This window comes from Maylandia zebra, linkage group LG15 (genome assembly GCF_041146795.1).
Source record: "Maylandia zebra isolate NMK-2024a linkage group LG15, Mzebra_GT3a, whole genome shotgun sequence".
NCBI lineage: Eukaryota > Metazoa > Chordata > Actinopteri > Cichliformes > Cichlidae > Maylandia > Maylandia zebra.
Window position 1 is genome coordinate 16,677,105 of NC_135181.1, and position 22,844 is coordinate 16,699,948.

At 39.3% G+C, this 22,844-nt stretch overlaps 1 protein-coding gene across 9 annotated transcripts in view; it reads left to right on the forward strand.

Moving 5' to 3' along the window:
* lama2 (laminin, alpha 2) overlaps positions 1-22,844 on the forward strand; it is a 251,165-nt gene that overhangs the window by 83,636 nt on the left and 144,685 nt on the right. For all 9 annotated transcript variants that reach the window (XM_076874014.1, XM_076874016.1, XM_004550514.4 and 6 more), the window contains exons 6-14: positions 3,008-3,187; positions 3,320-3,409; positions 6,428-6,545; positions 8,750-8,928; positions 9,011-9,110; positions 9,591-9,648; positions 10,457-10,559; positions 10,811-10,951; positions 14,444-14,608. In XM_076874014.1, coding sequence (XP_076730129.1) covers positions 3,008-3,187; positions 3,320-3,409; positions 6,428-6,545; positions 8,750-8,928; positions 9,011-9,110; positions 9,591-9,648; positions 10,457-10,559; positions 10,811-10,951; positions 14,444-14,608 — 1,134 coding nt within the window. The remainder of the gene's footprint in view (positions 1-3,007; positions 3,188-3,319; positions 3,410-6,427; positions 6,546-8,749; positions 8,929-9,010; positions 9,111-9,590; positions 9,649-10,456; positions 10,560-10,810; positions 10,952-14,443; positions 14,609-22,844) is intronic.

Sequence of the window (22,844 nt, forward strand, 5' to 3'; positions counted from 1 at the left end):
CTGATATCATGACCAGCAGCTTTACAGCTGTGGCTCCAGCAAACATCAGCTGATACTAGAAATTAATATTAAATAAATTCTAACAACAGCTGATCAAGCTTAAACGTGCTGCTGTTGTTTAGCGCGACATCCTTTGGTTTCCTCTTTCGGCGCAAAGTGAGCGATAAACAAACAAGAGAGAAAAGCCGATCAGCTGATCATTGATCAGTTTTCATGATTGAAGTAGAAACGGGAGAGGGAGGGGGGAGAATGAGAGAAGAAGAGGCAGCTGTGCAGCAAAGACACAGAATAACTCCAGCTTTGTGCCTTTTTCATTGTAGCTGAATTACGGCACAAACTGTTCCTTTTCACCTCAATAAGAAACTCGTAATATTTTCTCTGAATACCAGGCGGGACGGTTGGCAACTCTAATAACTTATGAACAAAATAAAGTGCAACATCATTAACTTCATAGGACCCACCCAGCTGTATAGAAACTCCGTCATGCTAGCTAGCACGCAGTACGGAAAAAGTCAGAATAACGAAAATAAACACCACCTAAACTTGGTTTATATCTGACTCAGATAGACTGCAGGTCATAACTTCTTACCTGAAGTTCAGTTCACATTTGGACTGGCGGCCGCCTCGGGTCTCTTTTCCTTCATCCACCTGCTGGCCTCCACCACTTGCTAATGTTACTGAATCTGTGGAAGCTCCGCGATAGCCACCACACGAAGTAACGAGTAACGACCCTATCTAAATCCCAGTAACGACTAACGCGTTCCTGATTTTGGCATAATAACGAGTTACCGTGCTCGTTACCACAATAATAACGTAGTTACTGTAACGTGTTACTTGATAACGCGTTAGTCCCAACACTGGCGGTGAAGGAGCTAAACATCCAGGAAACGAAACACTGATCAAAACGTGGGTGAATAGAGACAGATTTTTTTTAAATACATTATGAACCAGTGAAAAACCATCTGTGATATTACATAAAAAACACGCTGATACACTCAGTAAAAAACAAATTTAGGTATAAAGAAGCATAAGAAATTTGAGGCTTCTGACTGAATCAGGTGTGCATGACAAGATGTCTTAGCCAGCAAGTATTTAAACTCTGCCAAGTTGTGGAAGGCAGGGTGAAACTGTTACTATGTGATAAGTTATAGTAAAGTTGGGACACTCTTGGAAGTTATAATCCCTTAAATAAGTTGTGCTGTCAGCTGTAAGGAGGCATTTTTCTTATTGAGTCTTCTTTAAGTGCTTTAAGTGTTAGTGCCAGGTTAGCTTAGCCTACTGTGACCAGTCACTGTTCAACAACAAAGACTGTATATAAGTTGGTCACAGCCACTGTGACATCACCCATTGCTTTTCCCTCTGCATCTTGAGGTCTCTTTTTCCTTTTGCCATGCTGGGTTTTTTTGTCAGAGGGAAGTATATTTGGAAGATAAAGTGGTGTGCTAAGTTATCTACTAAGCTTGATTACAAAACAGGTATCTGATAATTATTACTAACTAGTGCTAAATAACAGATAATTCATTAGCCCAGAAAGGCACCAAGAACACAAACATAGTCAAGAGATTAAGTTGAGTGACTCAAATGTGCTCTGATGTGGCTACATTTGTCCCCATTTTAAACCCTTTCAGAATTCATTCAAATGACCTAAAAAAAATGCCAAAACATTTTTTGTCCACATTTTTGTCACTTCTGTGATGGCTTCACTTTTTAGTTCAGGACTCTCAGTCTGTTGTGGTCAAAGGGTGATAGCAGGTTTTATGTTTGAATCACTGCTGTGCTTTGCTGTAGCCCAGGGCTGCCCAATCCCAGTCCTCGAGAGCTACTATCCTGCAGCTTTTAGATGCATCCCTACTCCAACACAGCTGAATCAAATGGTTTGATTACCTCTTCAGCATGCCATCGTGTTTGGCAAAGTCCTGATAACAAGCCATTCATTTGATTCGGGTGTGTGGGAACAAGGATGCATCTAAAAGCTGCAGGACAGTAGCTCTCGAGGACCGGGATTGGGCACCCCTGCTGTAGCCACTGTCTCCTGGTCTGAATTTGAAATCAGATTTTATTATTACCAAATAAAACCATTTTCTACCCTGACATTCTTGTTGAATCCAGTGAAAATCAGCATTCTTTTAATTAAATTTGATATGTTTCTGTTGTTAAAGAACAAATAGCAATTTATCCTAGAAGCTGTCGCTGCTCATCAGTGTTGGTCAAGTTACTTGAAAAAGGAATTAATAACTAATTACTGATTACTTGTCCAAAAAATTAACCCCGTTACTTTACTGACTACTTATTTTCAAAAGTAATTAGTTACTTAGTTACTTAGATAGTTACTTTTTAAAAACATGATACATTATATGCAACAGTCTTTGACTTGAAGAAATTTGTTTAAGATTTAAACCTATTTACTGCATATCAGCACATAAAATAAAATAGTGCTTTGTGTTTACGCTCACTCTTTCAAATAGATGCAAGTAAAACACAGCAGAAATTAAAAAAAATCAAAGACTCAGGACTGAGTCCTGTCGCTCTTAAATCTATTTTCACCTGTTTAGCAGGAGTGGGGTGGGTGGAGGTTTGCCCGGTGCCGCAGCGGTCATGTCAGTGGGGGGGATCTGGGGGTTTCTCTGTGAATTTCACATTCGCGTGGCAGCATGCTAGGTACTTGCTCAGAAGCTTAGGGGTTTTTCTTCACACGCAGTGTACAGTTGATAGTAATGTTTTTGTCACTTTTTATGGAATCAAACTCAAAGTAAGGTCAGTACTTTGACCCTTTTAAACAGTAACACAGAGTGCTTACGGGAAAATAACAGTAATCTAATTACTTTTTTGCAATGGTAATCCCTTACTTTACTCATTACCTGAAAAAAGTAATTGGATTACCTGCCCATCGTTATGTCGTTTGAATTTTTACTTCTTCTGTTTACTGCTGTGAGAAACTCACAAAACATTTAATCTTCACAGCATGCAGTCGAATTCTGTTGTCATATCTTGGCGTTTATCTCTACAGATACACACTTCTCTGATCAATGGTAGACCCAGTGCAGATGACCCCTCGCCAACTCTCCTGAACTTCACGTCCGCCCGCTACATCAGGTTGGTGTTTCAGAGAATCAGAACGCTGAACGCCGACCTCATGACTCTGACACTCCATGACCCCAAAGATATGGATCCTATTGTGACGAGACGGGTGAGGCTAAAAACACATGCACTACCACTTTAACTTTGTCAGTATGAGTCATTCATCTCTGGATATTTTTAAGTAGAATATCTTTTGAGTCATTGGTTGTTAAAGTTGCAATAACCTATTTTGGCTCTTCAGTACTACTATACCATTAAGGACATCTCAGTTGGAGGGATGTGCATCTGTTTTGGCCATGCGAAAGCTTGTCCACTCAACAGTGTTACAAAGGTAATAATGTCCAACTTTCTCTCACTCTGTTTAACAATACCATCAAGGTGATGTAGCTCTTCCATAGTTCTGAACAGGAGTAAAGAGAGCCCTCAGGCATCACCTTTTCATCTAACTCCTTCTATAAAAACTTTCCGTGTGAGTCTGTGCGCGCCTTTCTGCAGGGGACACAGGTGACACTGTACAGCGTCGTCTCACGTGTCACTTCAAACAGAGGAGTGTTTGATACCAGACACCTGATCTTTCCCTCTTTTTCTCCCACCACACACACATGCACCGCGTTGTGTCCTTTACATGTCCCGAGGCTGAAACAAGAAGTCTAACTCGGATTTGACACCTGTGTCTGGTCCCTCGGTGGTGATGTCAGTGACAATAAGTGATGTCACTGGTGTGTGAAAAGTCCTGTTTTTTTCTTCTTCTTCTTTTCCCACCGTCTCTAACCAAGACTTGAGGAAGTATTTAAACTCACTAGAGGAGACTAACCACTTTCTTCTGCCCAGGTGTTTAAAGGCTACACATTTAGTCAGTTTTAATAGAACAAAAAGACTTTGCAGAGCAGATGTAGTATACGGTACAACCGAATAATTTCTGTTTATTTATAATTCTGCTTTATTTATCTGCAGTTTTTTAGAGCCTCTCTGTTGCGCTGTCTTCCCACAGGACATTTAGCTTTTTTACTTTGATTAGTGTTCAAACAATCCATGCAGTAGCATACTGGGCAGACATTCAGAAAGGTGGAGACCTGCGAGATGATTTGTTGATGATCGTCCGCAGAACATTTGTTCAGATGCCTGCTCAGCACAAAGGCAGCCTAAGCAAGAGCTGTAGCATTGTGTCTCAGATAAAAAGGGGCAAATTTACTCATGCCAACAAATCCAGACTTGGCTCTCGTTGTGCTATTGTACTGCTCTCCTCTCAGTTAAATCTGGCACCCTCACCATATCAACCAATTTACAGAAAGTCCTAAATTGAATTACTGAACCTTAGTTGGCAAATATCCTGCTACATTCTGCTTTGTCTGTGTTTAGTTTTGAATTTATTTCTCTCCTGGGAGACTAATCGTGAACCTATTTACTGCTAACTGAAAATTTGGAAACTGAACCAAGTTCTTTCAGTTGAGTTGGCTCTCATGTGTACACATTGTTGTTTAAAGGGCTTTCAAAAGGTGATGCATCTGATAATTACCTATTTGCACTCTATTCTCACATTCATGTGAATGTTGAGGTGCCACACGAGGGTGCGCAAAGGAGAGAATTTTTTTTCTGTGTATATTAAAAATATATTCATAAATATTGTACAGAGGGTTATACATGTACACTTTCTACACTTTTAGATTCAAATCAATACAAACTTGATCTCAACATTTTATTTTGCTTCAGTTCAGGTGTTGTTCATACATTCAAACATTCTTACTGCAGATGTGGTTATGCATGTAAAGGACCACAAAGTCACAGCAAGAACATAAAGACTGCATTTGAACTAGGTTATTACTTTATTTGAAAAATTGATAGTTACAGTGCTTATTATCTCAGAACAGTTTAAAAGAGATTTGTTCTGGAAGCTATGTGGTTGAAAATGCATTAAAATGTCTTATAACAGTGTCTGTAAAACAATTTTTGATGTGATTCTTATACAAACTGCCACGTGCATGATAATGGAATTCAAGGATTTTCCTGGTGACGAACTTTTTGTCGACCAAACCAGGAAAAAATATTATACCCTTTCATTTATCTAAGAAACACTAAGATATCAAGTTAAATTTCCATCTAATGGAAAATGTCAAAAACTAATAACAGATGCATTTTAATAACCAAATCAACAACAACAAATAAAACAACCAATATAAATAACCGATGCTAAATATGACGTGAAAACATGTTACTACAAAACATGTTCAAATATGACAAGTTAACATCTGACAAACGTATAAATTGTGACAGAAAAGTGTGGCGCATTGTGCCGTGCGTTATGAATGACGCACACTGTTCAACCACTGCAATAAAAGTTCAAATTTAAAATAACAAAACAAGCATCCAGCCATTTTCTTCCGCTCATCTGAAGTGATGATTCAGTGATTTACTGGCATTTGGCATCAAGTAAAATTTTAACAATTGGATTAAACGACTACTAAGTCTGGTACCGACTGGTAACAGCGATGATTAGTTGCACACATCCATAGTGGTAATAGTCCACATTCAACTGAACAGTTCCTTTGCAGTAACTTGACCAGCACCATTTCCCTGCACAAGCAGTGCAGTTCCTGATATCTTATCATATCACCCATATCCCCCAAAGAACTCCCAACGCTGGGTTCGGTCACACTAAAACAGTGAAACAGTAAAACACCTCATACTACACTCAAGCAATAATTTCTATTTAGACGATTTATTGTCTAAAAAACTTAAACAGATGGTTTTATTTTCACCATTTAACTCTCCACTTGATTCCAGCTCTGAAACCTCGTCAATCTCCTCCAGGATTAAAGGCCTCACTTCGGGCAGTGGAATTGTTAAGAATATAGTGGCAAGAAACAAAATTTGATAAGAAAGGAAAAAAAAAATTGATTTCCCTTCAGGATACAGAAATGGTGTAGGGGAAAATAAAAGTTAAAATCAACCTTATTGGGTTGTAAAGTCATTAAAATAATAATATCAAACAACGGGAGCTTCTCTAACAGGCTGTCACTCGGCACAGCGACAGGACACAAAGAAACAAATAATAGTTATTAGTTTAATTAACTGAAGGTCACTCTTTCCCAACACTGTGTGTGGGAGTAGTGTCAAGCTAAGGGCTGACATTTCATTTTTTCACTTAAGAGGTTTAGAATCACCTGCGGTGAAGAATTGGCTGCAGTGAAAAATCATATTTGTTCACGATTCAGATTCAGATTTAAAAACCTGCTTCTAGTTTGCACAATCAATTTAAAGAGAGCTCACATCTGTGAAATTTAAAGTGCACTGTTAATGTGTGTTTTCCATGTGTTTGTGTGTGGACATTTGTGTTTCTGCGCATATGTAGAAGTTTAGCTGTGAATGTGAACACAACACTTGTGGGGAGAGCTGTGATCGCTGTTGCCCAGGTTACCACCAGCAGCCTTGGATGGCAGGAACCTTCCTCACTCGACATGTCTGCGAGAGTAAGAAAAACACAGAACAAATTATATTTGTAAATTGCACACAGCTACCCACAAGCTTACAGCAGTTCACCCACAACACATTTGCTACTTATGAAAAATAAACAGTGACTTCTCAGATTTTCACGAGTTAAAAAGCCTCTATCAGAGTTCTTATGGCACTATATAATAGGAAACGGAATACTACATCTTTTCCTAAGAGATTGTAACTAGATATTTCAACTATTTTACCCATTATGTTATTTAACAATTTCTCCATCTACATTTTTAGCTAAATACACTTTACTTACAGATTTGGCAAACTATTACAACCATTTATACATTAAGTTTAGCAATTTGATTTACTAATGGCAGTTTAATGTTATGTGTATTGGCTAACAATTTATTTATTTATTTTATTTTGCTATTAATTTTTCAACATTGCATATTTATTTTAAATATTAATATATATCTATTTTAAAGACTAATATTATTTTTAATTTTACTTTTCTGGTCAAAGTCATTTAGGTCCATTCGGTTCAATAAATTGTGCTTCTTTTTCAGATTAGTTGAGCTAATTTTTTCACATAAAGCCTGGCTACTGCAAAACAGTAGGCTAACCCTAGAGTACTCACTCACTGAGGTCAGTACTCTCCACACAATTAAACTGTGAAGCTGTGCCCTGAAATTCACATTCTTTCCAGCTGATCAGAATCAGTCTGTGATATAAGTCTGTATAAAGCCATCCGAAATCACCCTGGCATCCATTAACCTTCATCAGTTATGCAGCAGTGGAGGGATGAGGTTAGAGGCTTCCACCTGTCATCATAAAACTAAGGTTACAACATGTAATCTTTATTTTATTTCACACAGGCTACACCCTCTGAAAGCTCTGTAGTCTTAGTGGCTCAATGACTGCTTCTGTTGCCTTGACATTGACATAACTAAAGTGACAAAAGGTCCTGTATAGCATAATAGTAAAAGAACTGACCATGACAGATTTAATACCAGTACTGAACAAACTGTTGTAATGGTAGGGGTAGAAAACGTTTATCTAAGATGAGGTATATGAAGCGAACTCGGCACTCTAGGATAGCACAGAATGATGCCCTGTAGTGTTGTGCAGCTTTACAGGTCAGCAGTGACCAGCGGGACAAGCTATCCACTGTTCTTAATCCCATAAACACAGCTGTGAACACGATACTGGATTAACAGTGGGTGGAAGGTCCAGTCATGCAAACATATAAGACAGATGCAATTATAATTTTCTGGAGAACAAAAATCTTTCATAATCATGTCATGGAACATATAAAGCACTGTGTAGTGTTTAAGCATGTGATAGATCATGTAACGTGCTCTGCTTCTCAAGCCAACCAATATGCATTGTAATTAATATGTCGTAGGGACCTGAAATAAGGCATGCCGAGCAGTGAAGGTCAGTACTGTTTTCTTAACACCTGGCCATTTGTACAGCTGATGCCTTTAATCCCTGGATTTAATACACTTTAAGTAATGTCCATCAGGCCATTTCCCTGTGGTTGTTTTAACCTAAAATCTAAAAGTGTTTTGTGTGTCTGGCCTTGCAAATGTATGTGCTACATTAAATGTACTGAGTTTGTAGGGGTGAGAGTCCATAGCCATAGTGTAGGTTAAAAAGTCCATTAGTCATGTAGGGAAAACATATGATCAATATTGCATCAATCACAACATTATCTTTGCAAAACATGTTCTGGTCTGAATTAAGAAAATGTATGAAACAAATGAACTCGGCTACAAAATCGGAATCTAAACTCAAGAAGATCTTTGTGGCCGTAGGAGACTTCTACAAACTTTAAGTCCAAGTTTCTTCTCAAAATTCCAAAGGACAATGCTTTTATCTAGCTCATGAATTTTAGACCACTTTAGTAAATATAGCAAACTAAAGTGAAAATGGAAAGGGCATGAATGAATAGTAAGGCTATTTTTTTCCTCTGGAGATAATTCTCTGGAGCCCTAGAGATAACACACAGCTCACAGTCAGTGTGTGAACCTTACGGCACTGTCTAAAAACCAGGATAGGGTGTTTTTTTTCTCATCTTGTGAGCAGATGAAGTAAAAGGATTAGAGAAAGTGTCCCCCCCCCCCGGCTGCATATAATACTGTACAGAATTTTGATAGAAGAGGCAGGACTCGACAAATCCTATCAACTGCAGTACTACAGCCCACCAACTTTTTCTGTGTGTTTTCAGAGTGTAACTGCCACGGTAAGGCAGAAGAATGCTACTTTAATCAAACAGTGGCAGATCTGTCGCTCAGCCTGGACATTCACGGTCAGTACAAAGGGGGCGGAGTCTGCATAGGCTGCCGTGACGACACGGCTGGCATTAACTGTCAGAGCTGCGTTCCTGGATTCTACAGACCTGCTGACGTACGTAACCTGCTTATGCGTGTGTCCGTACATTACCTAAATTGCTGCTATTTGAACATGTCTGCGTTCTCTACCTGTCCAGGTGAGCGCTGAGGAGGAGAACCCCTGCATCCCCTGCTCCTGCGACCCATATGGTTCCATCAGCCAAACGTGTGTCGCAGATTCGAGACAAGCTATGCCCCGTATGCACTCAGTTTGACTTGTACTTTCTGTCTGGTAACGTGACTTTCCGCCTTGTTCTTTCTGAGGATCATTTAAGCCCTAACATAGGGATAATTTTGGCCCCTCAGTGGATATGCATGCAGACTTTTAGAGCCTGCACCCATTTCACATTTTAATTCATTTTAAAGTGGTACTTCAGTAACTCTGAGATTTCATCAATTCGGTCCACATTGATTTCCTATGGGATCGGGGTGAGTCGAGTTCAGCAGCATGCACAGAAGCTTCTGTTACTTGAAAATGTCTTTGACAGAACAGAACTATTTATATTAGAGATAATTTTACTCCTCTGTCCTCCTCTGTGTTTTCGCTGTTTTTATATCTAGCAAGTAGAGTTATTTTAGGTGCAGCTACTTCAAAGAGATACCCTTTCTCTTACACTTATACTTTTTTTATGTGTGCATGTGTCTCTTTGTGTGTGTGTGTTTGTGTTTGACTGACAGGCCAGCCAGCAGGGTCATGCTGGTGTAAGGAGGGTTTTGGGGGTCTGAGATGTGACAGGTGAGAGACACACATACACACACATGCACACAAATAGGGAAAGAGATAGACACATAGTGACAGGTGAGCAGAACCTTTCAGCTGTTGTCTGTTCCAATTAGTGTTTAGAAATTGCCACCAAGTTTCCATTAGGATCTTTGATGATATTGATTATCACACTTGGGTTGTATAGAAGTGACTGCATGCATAGCTGTGGTGCAAATGCAAGGCACTGTCTTATTTGCAGCTAAATGTTACTTCCTTAATAATACCTTTCATGAACTTAAACGGAGAGAACCACAGCCTGAGGTCTTCATGAAAAGTCTTAGCATTACTAAATTCCTACAAGAATTAAACAAGAAGCAGCTTCAATATCAACCCGTAGATCTGTCAACAGGGTCCTTCATGTTACTCTCCTGATTAGTTGGTTTGCGAGTAATTGCGTTTTTGTATTATCTTTGATCCCACGGTAACCCAGTATTCCACTCTAGTCTAATGTAAAAGCCTTATCTTAAAAATACTGCTTTTCCTCTAAACTTTTAATGACCTACCCGCAGGGCCGCAGCATAAGCATTGTCTCTAAAATGACTTCCTAAATGCTATTTAATAGACTTGCTTTGGCTTACTTTCTCTGTTAATTAGTAGAAGTTTTTTGTTTTGGTTTTTCTGCTTAAGCACGCACACATATTACCAGCGTTAGCGGTTTGCAGCAGTGAGTAGGGGATCGGTGGCTCACGCGAAAACAGTTTGACCAGGATAAAGGCAGTGGTTGTTAATCTGATCAATTTACTGTTTTGACTTGATCTTTATTATTGCTGTAAAACTGTAGGTGTGCTATTGGTTATATGGGCTACCCATACTGTGAGCGCTGTAACTGCAGCGTTGAAGGAAGCGTCAACGCTGACCCATGTATAACACCCTGCATATGCAAGGTACACACAAACACGCACATTCGCATTTGTATGCACAGAAATAATGACAAGTACTCTCTCCTAACCTTTTTAGCCCTGTCATCATTATTTTCACCACATTAACATTGCCGGAACATGCTTTGCACTCGTAGCGTCAACCTGAGGGCAGCCTATAAACTATGCTGCGTCCTTCTTCTTCTTCTTTTTCTCCTCTCTCTTCTCTGCCTGCCCTTTTCTGTCTCTCCCCCTCTCTCTGTCTTTCTCACATGCAGGAAAATGTGGAGGGGGAAAATTGTGACCGCTGTAAGCTCGGATTCTACAATCTTCAAGAGTCCAACAGACGCGGCTGCGAAAAATGCTCCTGCATGGGCGTTTCCAGTCAGTGCGCTGCCTCCACGTGGACCTATCAGAATGTAGGAACTCATTATTCACTGATGTTGTGGGATGACGTAAACGCCACTTCAGTTTAAAATCTTTTCTGCAAGAGTGGCTTAGAGCTGAAAAACTGTTTTTTCCTCCTTTTATTCAAATATCATTTACTGCTGTAAACTTAAATTGCGTCATAACTGTGCACCACAGAAGGATGAACATCAGCTGAGAAACAAATTTGTGACGCAAGTTGTTCTGACTAATTTTATAGTATGTGTTCCCTTCCATGACAAGTTTCAGAGTGGAGTAAACTTTCAGTTTGTGTTCATCTTTTGCATCTAATCCAACTTTGGTGACTTTTGACATGCAGAATTTTAAACAGCACTGATGTTCAGTGAATCAGAGAGTCCAAAACAGAAGCATGTGTCATGAGGTTTTACTGACATTGGCCTGTGTCTCCTTTTTCTAACAGCGTGCTTTACTTGAGAACAAATTGCTCAGCAAAAGAGACGTAAATCTGATTTTTAAACACGAGGGAAATACTACATGAACAACAGGTCTCATACATCAGAGTTATTATAGTTTTCTATAATGTGTGGGTTTGCTCATTTCAGTTTAGTTTAGTTTTTGAAAATGTTTGCTTTTAGTTTCATTTTTATTTGTTTTATAGTTAACTTGAGGGCATTGAGGGTATATGCTGGAAATAACATCGGTAAGGGTACATAGGTATAAAAAATAAAAGCGAAGAACAAACCAGTTGAAAGCAACTGACTCAAAGTAGACATGCGAAGTCACAATAAATATATGCAAAAAGGCCTCATCGGCCAAGCTGTGATAACAAATTTTGCGAAAAGAATTAAACTGAAGTGTAACTCGGCTGGGATACGCTCCAGCACCCCGACAACCCTGAATTGGATAAGCAGAAGAAGATAGTTGGATGGGTAGTTTTAGTTTTTCATTTAGTTTCAGTCACCTAAAATAACCTAATGTTCAATTAGGTTCAACGCTAACAAGCTTGGGCACTGACACTGAGTTTGACACAAGTTTTTGTGATTGAGTTAGTAATTAGTTTGCCAACTACTATTTACCCCTTTGTTTAATCAAATAAATTGGTTTGATCAGGCCTTCAGTATATTTTAAAGTGAAATTTTTCAGATTGTGAGTTTTTAATGTAGGTCCATAATACACATTTTCCTAACAAACAAAACAATCACTTAAGCTATCGCTCAAAACACTTTTTTTTTTAGATGACACGAAAACTACTCATCCACACTGCTGCATCAGTTTAATAAATATCTTTCAGGGCCTGAACATATCTGACACCAGGTGTAAAGTAATTTGGATCTGGCAAACATTAAAAACATCTGGAAATTAATCAGTAGGATGTTAAGCAGAAAAACAAAACTGCATAGAGAGTCTGGAGGGAACAGAGAGGTGAGAGACATGAAGAGAAAGAAAAATATGGAGGAAGGAAGAGGACAGGACTAGAAAGGAGAAGGGAGAAACAAGACAAGAGGCAAGAGGGAGGAGAGAGGTGAAGCAAGAGGAAAACAGTTTTTGACTGACAGGGAGGGTGGGAGAGGAGGAGAGAGGAGACGCTGACAGGATGACAGCTCTGATTTAGACACCGATCGTGTGTGTGTGTGTGTGTGTGTGTTTTCAAAAGGGGAAGCCAAGGTTAGGTTAATTACAATGACAGATGTGTGTCTAGCAATCTCTGATTCACAAACACACACACGTGCAGACACACATCAACACACACAAAATCCTTAAGAAAAAAAATCTCTTTCAAGGTGTCGATTGCAAACTTCCAGCTGACATGTGGCAGATTTACAAAGCTGTTACCAAAAGCTTAACCTTTACATTTTTGTTAAAAAAAAATCTTTTATCTCAATCAACTAATTACATTTACAATAAATTACATTAAAAAAATCACATGATAGACATTTTCTATTGTTTTTTAAATTAACCTGAAGTAATATGGTGACTTTAACTTGAATTTTGCTTTTCATTTTTAATTACCTCTTATAATAAAGTATCGTTAGAGGTAATAATTTTCCTGCTCAGGAGTTCATCTATATAAACCACCTTCATTTTGCTTGAAGGATTTTTGTAAAAAGGTTTTGGGGTTTTGGAGGCAGTGGTATGGACAAGTTGACAGATGAAGTCAGGCAGGAGTCACCATGAGCTATGATGTTCATAGATGACACTGTGATGTACTGAGAGTATGGACAAGAGGAGTGTAGAGGAGTAGTAGTGGAGTGGAGGTGTGTGCTGGAGAGAAGAGGATTTGAAGTCAGTAGAAGCAAAGGAGAATACATGTGTGTGAATGAGAGGCAGGCAGGTGTAACAGTGAAGATGGACGAGTTGAGATACCTGGGGTGAAGCATCCAAAGCAACATACAGTGTACAATAAAGGTGAAAAAGAGAGTGCAGGTAGGGTGGAGTGGGTGAATGTAAATGAGGGTTTACAAGGTGGTGGTGAGACCTGCTGTGATTTGTGGTTTGAAGACAGTGGCATTAACAGAAAAGACACCAGGTGGAGCTGGAGGAGGCAGAGTTGAAGATGCTCAGTTTGGTTGGGAATGACCACAATACAGAAGATAAGGGTATGATGGAGGCAGACCAAGCTCAGATGATTTGGACATGTGTAGAAGAGGGATAGTGGGTATACTGGACAAAGGATGTTGAATATGGAGCTGCCAGGCAGGAGGAAAACAGGAGAAGGTCCATGAGTGCAGTGAAGAAGGACATGAGAGGGTTGCTGAAACAGAGGATTCTAGGGCAGGAACGAGAAGTCAATAAAACAAAGGTGACGTTTGGCAGTAGACTACCTGGACACAATAGGTACACAAAAAAAATACATTGCAACTTTGGTAATAGAAAAGAAGGAGCTCAGGTGGTGGATGAACAAATCTATTAAGAGAGTCAGAGTGTTGACAGTTGTGTGAAGTAGCAAATCCGAACCACCAGCTGGGCATTATAAGTAAAACCTGTCCGTCTACACTGAACATGCCTTGCTTTAATATGTTTGCTGTCAATGTTACTGATGTGCTGACAGTAAGCAACTCTGTCGCGTGGACAGAAATAATACTGTATGTTGCTTTTCTGTTTTAGACTCTCCCTTTACATATTTATATAAATTCTTTTCCTGATGACTATATATAAACATCTTACATCTCTACATGACTCACGCAGTTTAAGTGAGCAACAGAAAACCTGCTGAAAACAGAAAACCCCAACAAAAACTTGAAGTTGAAAGCTGACGTCTTGTTATGATGTGTACTTCCGCGATTGCAGAAGAGAGCGGAAAGGTGCAATCCTGCCACAGTCTCTTCACACAGATCGTGCCTCACAATTTGGGTGTTGAATTTTTTAACAACCCCTACACAGAAATATTCTTTGTGTACTTTGAAATGTGACATGGGGAACTGCGGTCTGGGCATGCCAGCATGATCAGAGTAAAAAAGTTGTTTTTGAAATAGATGGAGCTGAAAGTAAAATAACTTTTTTTAACCTGGATGTTGTGTTCATAGGAGACCACTCTGACAGGCTGGCACCTGGTTGGCAACACGGGAGGGAGGGTGTGGTCCGTTCACAGAGAGACCCCTCCATATCTCAGCGTGCGACACTTAGATGTTGTGGACGATCTTGGCACCGCCTACTATTGGAATGCACCTGGACTATACTTAAGAAACAAGGTCAGCTGCAAGCACACACTCTGAGACTTTTACAAATGGCTTAAATGACACCTATTACGATTTTCCTTGTTTTCTTTATATTAAACATGGCCAGTGTTTCCAAAAATGAGGTCAGTGTATGTACAAGGAACCCGTGCGAGACAAGAGGCCATTTTTTCTGCTTTTGCCTGTCTATTATGCTCCTAATAATCCCTAATAATCTCAATTACACTGCTCCTGCATTGAGAACAGAAGCTCCACAACCTCCTGTTTGAGTCTTTTGTTTGCAGCGTGCAGCTAATCAAAAGAAAGTTGGCTTAAAGGAGAGAAGGAAAGGAGTTGAGACGACTTGTTTCAGAAACATGAAGAACTGAGGGGCTGCGCTAAGGCCCAGTTTAAGATAAATAATGCAAAGCTACTGTAGACGACCCCAAAAATGACATGGATTTGTCAGTGAATATATTCGGTGTCCTTTGAATAACCAGCAGTCAACACTGATTGCTGATTTTTTTTGTGCCTATTTTACTTGAGATAACTGAGAAACTACATTAGCACCAACATTAAAGTAGACACATCCAAATGCTCTCAAGGTCACAGTAGTAGCTCAGTTGTGCATTGTTTTAATCCAATCTTTAATCTTATACTTCAGCAGCAATAAGCTATAAGCTAATGTTTCGGGTTACTTCAGCGGACTATTTGCTTCACGACATGGGCATTTCTAACTATATTACTGTGTAGTGATAGCACTGGCGGGCAAATATATAAGTTCTAACGTGATGCATCATTAGGATAGCCTTCACTATATAAACAGATCCAATTTATGATCTCAAAATGTATCCCCTGGGTGGAAGTCTGGTGAGAATGTGTCCTGCTGGGATGTTCACCTCCCTCGTAGCCCTGCTTCTCTGGATCAGCTTCTGCTAATGCCGACTGTTTGAAATTGCGCCGTGGCTTTCTGTATCCACGATTAGACTTTATCACTCCAGCTGGCAAATAGCTGCAGTCCATGTTTCAGAAGTCGAGTTTTTGCTCTACTACAACAACAGACCGACTGTGATGTTTGTCTGTGTGTCATGGCTTAGAGGAATATACCACTGAATTTCATTACTTTGCACCCGGCAGGCCTGGCTTGTCATCTCACTTCTTTGTCTGAACCTCTATCCCTCCCTCTAACCATCCCTCCATCCCTGCTTCTTTTCATTGGTGTGCTCCTCTAACTCTCTCTCCGTCTCTCCAGGACTCGCATTTTTCACCTCCCTGTTCCTAAATCATCTCCTTCTACTTCCCCCAAGCTCTTTTCTCTCTCACTTCTCTCTCTCTCTCTATCTCTTTCGCTTGCTTTGTGTCTCTTGGGGTAAACAGTGTTTCGCCTGTTGAACTCAATAATCAATGTGGGTTTTTTTTTTTCCTCATCGCACACATGCATACACCAAACACACACACACGCACACGCATTAACACTCAGACAGACTCCCAGGTCTATATAAGTCAGATAATGATGTGTTTTGGAGGCATTAGGGACAGCAGAGCAGAACCAAATGCCTCCAAACATGGGAAACAAACAAATTACCACTGTGTGTATGTGTGTGTGTGTGTGTATGTGTGTGTGTGTGTGCATGCATGTGTGTGTGATCACTAGAAGCAGTACGCAATACTGTATGAAAAAGTGATTCTTTGCTTCAGTCTCTGATCGTGTTACAGAGATAGATGCTATGTGACTTGACTATGTAACGCATTCACTTACACACGCACATACACACACACACAAACACGCTGTGATCTGTCATGTTAGCGTGTATCATTGGAAGTGACAGGCCATGTTTGTAATAACAAGCTAGCAGCAGATATATAAGTGCACAAATGTGTGTGTGATGATGTGCTCCATCTCCATCTCTGTATCGTTAATGCCATGCATGCGCATTGGCCCGATCGCCTGCTTCGCGGATGCTCATTGGTCCAGAAGAGCATTCCACTGATGCTCATTGGGTAGTTTATGTGCCATGTAGGTCCAGCGACTGCTCATTCACAGGAACAGCAGTTACTATCATTTAAAAGTGCCAAGTTTAAAAAATAGCCGTCTCTGCTTTATTTGCCAGCAGAGGGCAAATGAGTGGGGTTCAGCGTAAGGATCACAATAAAACTTTTTGATGTGGAGTGTAATCTCAATCTAAGAAAATGTTCCACAAGTTCAAAGACTGTTTTTTTTTTTTTTGTTGTTTTGGTCCTTCTTCACAAACCTGCAGTTGATTCAAGCACATGGACTTTCTTAATCTCTCAAATCTCCATTTTCTTTGGAGCACTTAAAGTAGTCCTTGCACTAAAATGTCATTTTGTTTTAGGAAGCACTCCTCTGTCACAAAAGTGCAGATCTTTGGCTTTTTAATCAGAAACCAAATACTTTATGATAATAGCAGCACAGAGTCTTTGCTAATTTACTAACAGATTCACAATCAACAAAATTTGGGAATAAAAGAATGATGAAGATGGCCAAACAGAGAGCAAAGCCATAGAGTTTTCTTTTCTTCTCCCTTTAGCAATTCTATCTAGCTATTAGTCACCTTGCTTTTGTCTTCCTTGTGCATTTGACAAAGCAAAGAAGACAAAATGATCATTCTTTTAGAAGCAAACTAGCTACACTCCTGAGGGAGGAGCGGAGTAGCTGATTCTTTAGAAAAATGTTATAGAAGTTGACACCTCACCGTTGTAATGAATGAAATTTGTCTTTGTGGAAAATATTCTTTTTCTCAGTAAGAAAAACATCAACCTTTTGCAAGCTGATGAGCTGTGACTTATGAGAGTGACAAATGTGTGTAGGTTTTGTGTATAATGTCACTACTAATCTGGTCTTAATTGCATGACATGGATTTGCCCTCCCCTTTCCGCTTTTCTTCTCTCCCTCCCCTTTCTTTTTCTGACTTGTACGGCTGAAAATGCACCGTTACGTCAGTTCGCGGTTGATTTCTTCCAGTTTTTTTTTTTTCATTCTAAATGGCAATCTCATGGTCCAGAGAAAAAGAAAGGAAAATAATTACACCTGGTTATCAGTACAGCAACACAAAATTGCATTCCTGAAAGTCAAACAAGGCGTATATAGATACACAACCGTATTCAGTTTGCAGCAGGTCTTGAAGTTAAGATAACTGTTCCTCTGTACATTGTTGCCCAAGTTGCTATTTTGGCTCGTATCTCCACTGCTTATCCCCTGTCCTACTTTGCTCATTCAGGAGATATTAGAAGAGAACAAAAGCAGGTAACACATGCAACACATAATTTGGACAAAACTGGACTCATCAACACTGTAATTAATTGCAAAGTGTAGAGGAGTTTGGTTTTGTGCCTTTTCTGAATTATGAAATAATTTAATTTCCTGACAAATTCAGTGTAGGCCGATAGAGGCTGATAGACTTGTGTTTACATGTTCTTATAATTAAATGTGGAGTGCTAGTAGGATGTTCATACTTAATATAATAGCTGCAATGAACCTCAAGGGTGAATATGTGCTGAATATTGAATGTGGGATATCATCTTTCTGTTTATTTGTTAGTTCAAGTCTGAAAGCAGGAAAGAAGTGTTGCACATATAGCCTGTGTATGTACACTCATTGGACACTTTATTAGGTAAACTTTGCTAATACTGGGTTGGAACCCCTTTTATTTTAGTAACTGCATAACTTAGCTCTTCATGGGAGAGATTGAGCAAGATGCTGGAGACAATCCTCAGAGATGTTGGTCCATATCGACCGTGATAGCATCACACACTTGCTGCAGATTCATCAGCAGCATATCCCGTTCCACCACCTCAAAAGATGGAGGTGGTGAAATGGGCCGAGTGGCATTGAGATTAGGTGACACAGGAGAACAATGAATTAATGGAAATCTTCAAGAAACCAGTTTGAGATGATTTGAGCTTTGTGACATGGTGCAGGAAGCAACCATTGGATAATGGCTGCACTGTGGTCATAAAGGAATGGACATGGTCAGCAATAATACTCAAGTGGGCTGTGGTGTTTAAACAATGCTCAGATGGTATTAAGGCAGGGGTGTCAAACTCAAATACACAGTGGGCCAAAATTCAAAACTGGAACAAAGTCACGGGCTAACGTTAATATTTATTGAAAAAAAAATCTTCCTCCAGATATAAGAATGAATCTTTTCTTATGGACTCAAATAAGTTTTTCTGGAAAACTGAATATGGAACAAGCAAAGCTTAATACTAAACAATATATATATTAGCTGTATAATACCAGTAGGCCAGCTCTAATAGTAATTTGGTATGGCTTCGCGGGCCAGAGTTTGACACCTATGTCTTAAGGGAACCAGCGTGCCAATAAAATATCCCCCACTCCCTTACGCCATCACCACTAGGGGGTGACTGTGGTTCAGGAGGTAGAGTAGAGATAAGAGAGATTTGATGTTGTTTACACAAAGCTGTTTACAGTCTTATATTGTCCGATTTTGATGGGCTTGTGCAAATTGTAGCCTCTGTTTCTTGTTCTTAGGCGACAGGAGTCGCAATTGGTGTGATGTTCTAGGTGCTCTTCTGCTACTGTAGCCCTTTTGCTTCAAGATTCAATGTGTTTGGCATTCAGAGATGCTCTTCTACCTTGCTTGTAACAAGTAGCTACTTTAGCGTAACTGTTGCTGACCTATCAGCTAAAAGCAGTCTAGCTGTTCTCCTCCGATCTGTGGCATCAGCAAGGCATTTTCATCACTGGATATTTTCGTTTATCAGACCATCCTCTTTAAACCCTAGAGATGGTTGTGTGGGAAAATCCCAGTAGAGCAGAAGTTTCTGAAATACTCAGACCAGCCTGTCTGGCACAATCAACGATGTCATCAAAAAGAATCTGTTATAATGTTGAACATTTTAACATGAGGATTAAGTGTGGCCCGTTAACTTCACATTGGCTTCATTTCTTGTTTGCACAGTTGGTCTTAAAATCAAATTTTCTTTTGTTCGGATGGTGCTTCAGGCCTTAGACTTTCTTTAAGCTCAACAACCATAGCAGAACAAAAACAGTGATATGTAATATGGGCCACACTGTAGTAATACATATGATAGTAATTTAATAATTATGAGAAAAAGCCATTTGAGAAGTCTTCAGGATGTGAACTTTAAAACAAAAACTTTAAAACAAAAACTTTAAAACAAACACGAAAGCTGGTATACCCACCATGCCTTATACCATATGTAAAGGTGAACATTTTTTGGGCTCTAAAATAACAAAAACTCATGAATTTTGATTAGATCTGATGTGGAGGGAAAAAGCTAAGTTATTATAAACTTGAGTGAAAACATAAAAAGACTTGCTGGAGAAAGAACTTTGACACGACACTTATATTGAATCCAAAAGTCTTTCAAATGTTAAATCCAAAACTGTTACCTTGTAGAAAGTAAAACTTCCAAATCTGATACATCGCAAAATGATGGAGTTGATTTTAAGGAGTCAGCAAGCTGCGGAAGAACACAACAATAATTGATTGGCTCTAAGAGACCGGGGGCAACAGAGTGAGCTGCTCTGTGTCATCTTCCTGAATGAGATATGCATACAGATTTACAGTATATGTAACCTTCTCTGGAGTAATAATTATTCTGTCATAGTCCTGCACACAACCACTTAAGAATTCAACAATGTTGCTTCCCCCTTTTGTTTTTCCAAGTGCCAAAGGCATATGTTAGTGTCTGTGCATCACTTAGCAGCTTATAAAACTTCATGGAAAGGAATGTTATTTGAACCACATATACAAGAATACGGAGACACCGGTCAGCTGTCTTTCAGAGGTTGTTTGTGCTTTTTCTTAGGAATTTTGATGTGCTGATTTTGACGTGCTGAACCCAAATATGACATTTTAAACCTGTTTACATGGTTTAGATTATCTTATGTCTTGTCTTTATGTGTGTTTCATGTGATCAACATTTCTTTATTTCTTTATGTACCAAACAATAGCCTTGTAAAAAAAAAAGGTATGGAACAAAAAAATATCTGTGAGTTCACGAAGTTGTTGTGTAGAAAAAGGGGGGGGGGAATTGATGTCTAACGTCCATTACCTCAGCTATTAGGCTACTTAACTCCGATGGGGTAATTTTGATTCATTTTTCTTTGATTTTTCATTTTTCAACATATGTCCTTATTATTCTGTTTATTTATCTATTTCATTCTTAATTTAGTTTTTCTTTGACCTTATTGTTTGTCGATCTGCGCCTTGACACACAGTAGTGTTATGCGTTAAGTTGTGTGAATTTGATTGCGTCACTAGGTTGTGTGGGTAAGCTACAAAGTTGACCCCACAAACGTGTCCTTGTTTGGGATTAACAAAGTTTTCTTAACCTGAATGTGAATAAGAAACTGGATATATGTAGTGACAATATATGTATTAGAAAAAAACTGCAGGGTTATTCCACCTAAAAAAGCCCCTACTGAAAATATTTAGAGCTGTGCAAGTCATGTAGACGTGTTGCCTGCATGTCTTTCTATGAATGTCTCCACAACCTTTTGCACTTTGTGACTCACAGCACTCTCAACGGCATATCAGGAAAGGAAGTGAAAACTATCACTTGTGTATTGCATTATAGACTTTCTACTGCAAGGAAGGTCAAACCCAAAGTCACAGTAGAAGTCAAAAAGTCAAATAGAGATAATATATGACATTATATATATAATATAATATATAAGGCAAAACAAAAGCTATTGATTAGAAAATTGTCTAAAATTTGATGTAGAGTGACCCTAGGGTAGATTTCAATAGAATTATATACTTTTTGTTTTTTTTAGAAACAGAGGAAATGTTGTCCACTTTTTACAGCTGGAGGCTGTGTGCATCTGTTATATAAAGGTCATTGCCTGTAGCCATGCACAGTGTGAGGTATGTCTAGGGATCTAACCTCTTGCCACAAACATCAACTTTAGGTAGAAAAGTGAAAAGACCATATTAAGTTATTGCCTATAATGCCAAACTGAACTCGAGGCCAAATACATTGCAGAGAACCTCAAAGAACCCGATAATAAGCCCGGCTCATTCCTGTGTGCTATTACTGAGTCAGGGTGCAACGGACTGACCCCCAATTAAAGAATGCTGCAAACAACACAGGAGGACCTCCAGGCCAGTACCTGGACCTCTGTAGCATGCACAGCTGCCAAAACATTCTCACAGTCCTGGGAAACTGCAAGTGATCATACAGCCAAGCACAGAAAAAGTAAAGTATCAGGGTGAGTACTGTCTGAAGCAAGTGCTTCCACAATCCAGAGCACAAACACCTTCTAAAATTGTCTTTACCTTGTAAAAGTGATCAGAAAAATAAGACCTAAGAAAGGTAATCACGCAGAATGGTTACTGAAGTACAATCCAATAATCACCTGGATAGCCATGGTTCGTTCTTGCTGTGTGGTCGGCTGCAATGTTCGATCACACGACCGGCACGGGAATAAGCTTGAAAATGGTTTATCTTTTCATTCTTTCCCAACCCGGAAGCAACATGAGGCAGCTCGTGTATCGATGTTACCAAACGAAGGCGTCCAGCCTGGATAGCAGCTGTGAGACGAGCTGACGTGCAGATCTCTTCCATCTCCAAATATCTGTTGGTGCTCCAGACATTTTCATTCCGGTAAGTTCTAAATATGTTCATATCACTCTTTATAGCCTATTAGTTTTATTTTCTATGCGCTCTGAGCTCATAGCAAATTAGAACAAACAGCCTACTGAGTGCAGAACTACCTTCTATTTATAGAGTTGCTAATTATTTGGCATTATTGCAGCAAACCAGCCGATGAAATGGATGAAACATCGGGACTGGTTTCCAGCGCTACACGAGGGACCTGCTTCAAACATACCACCATGCCAATCAGATTACTTCTTCCATGTGAGGGTGAAGAGGTGACCCTTCTGGATAAGATGGTGAAGGTTTGCTGCGTTTTGGTGAACAGTGTGATAATAAAACCAGGGAAAATGAAACCTGCTCCTGTTAAATATTCTTAAGTCTTTTGCTGTATAAATAGCAGTATTTTTTTCAAAAGATACAGTAAATAATGTTAGTAGTGGGTGATGTCATGTAAACACTCATGATTTTGTGTGAACATTTTGTCATTTGTAAACTATCAATGACATGGATTCTACATTGTACCTGATGTGATGCTCTATAAAGTGGTTTTAATAAAATAAAATAAAAAAGAGGCAAAAATTAGTTTGTTTCTTTATTCAACATTTGAACAGTGGGACTCAGTCAGTACATATTCAGTAAATGCAAATTATTTACACGGCAG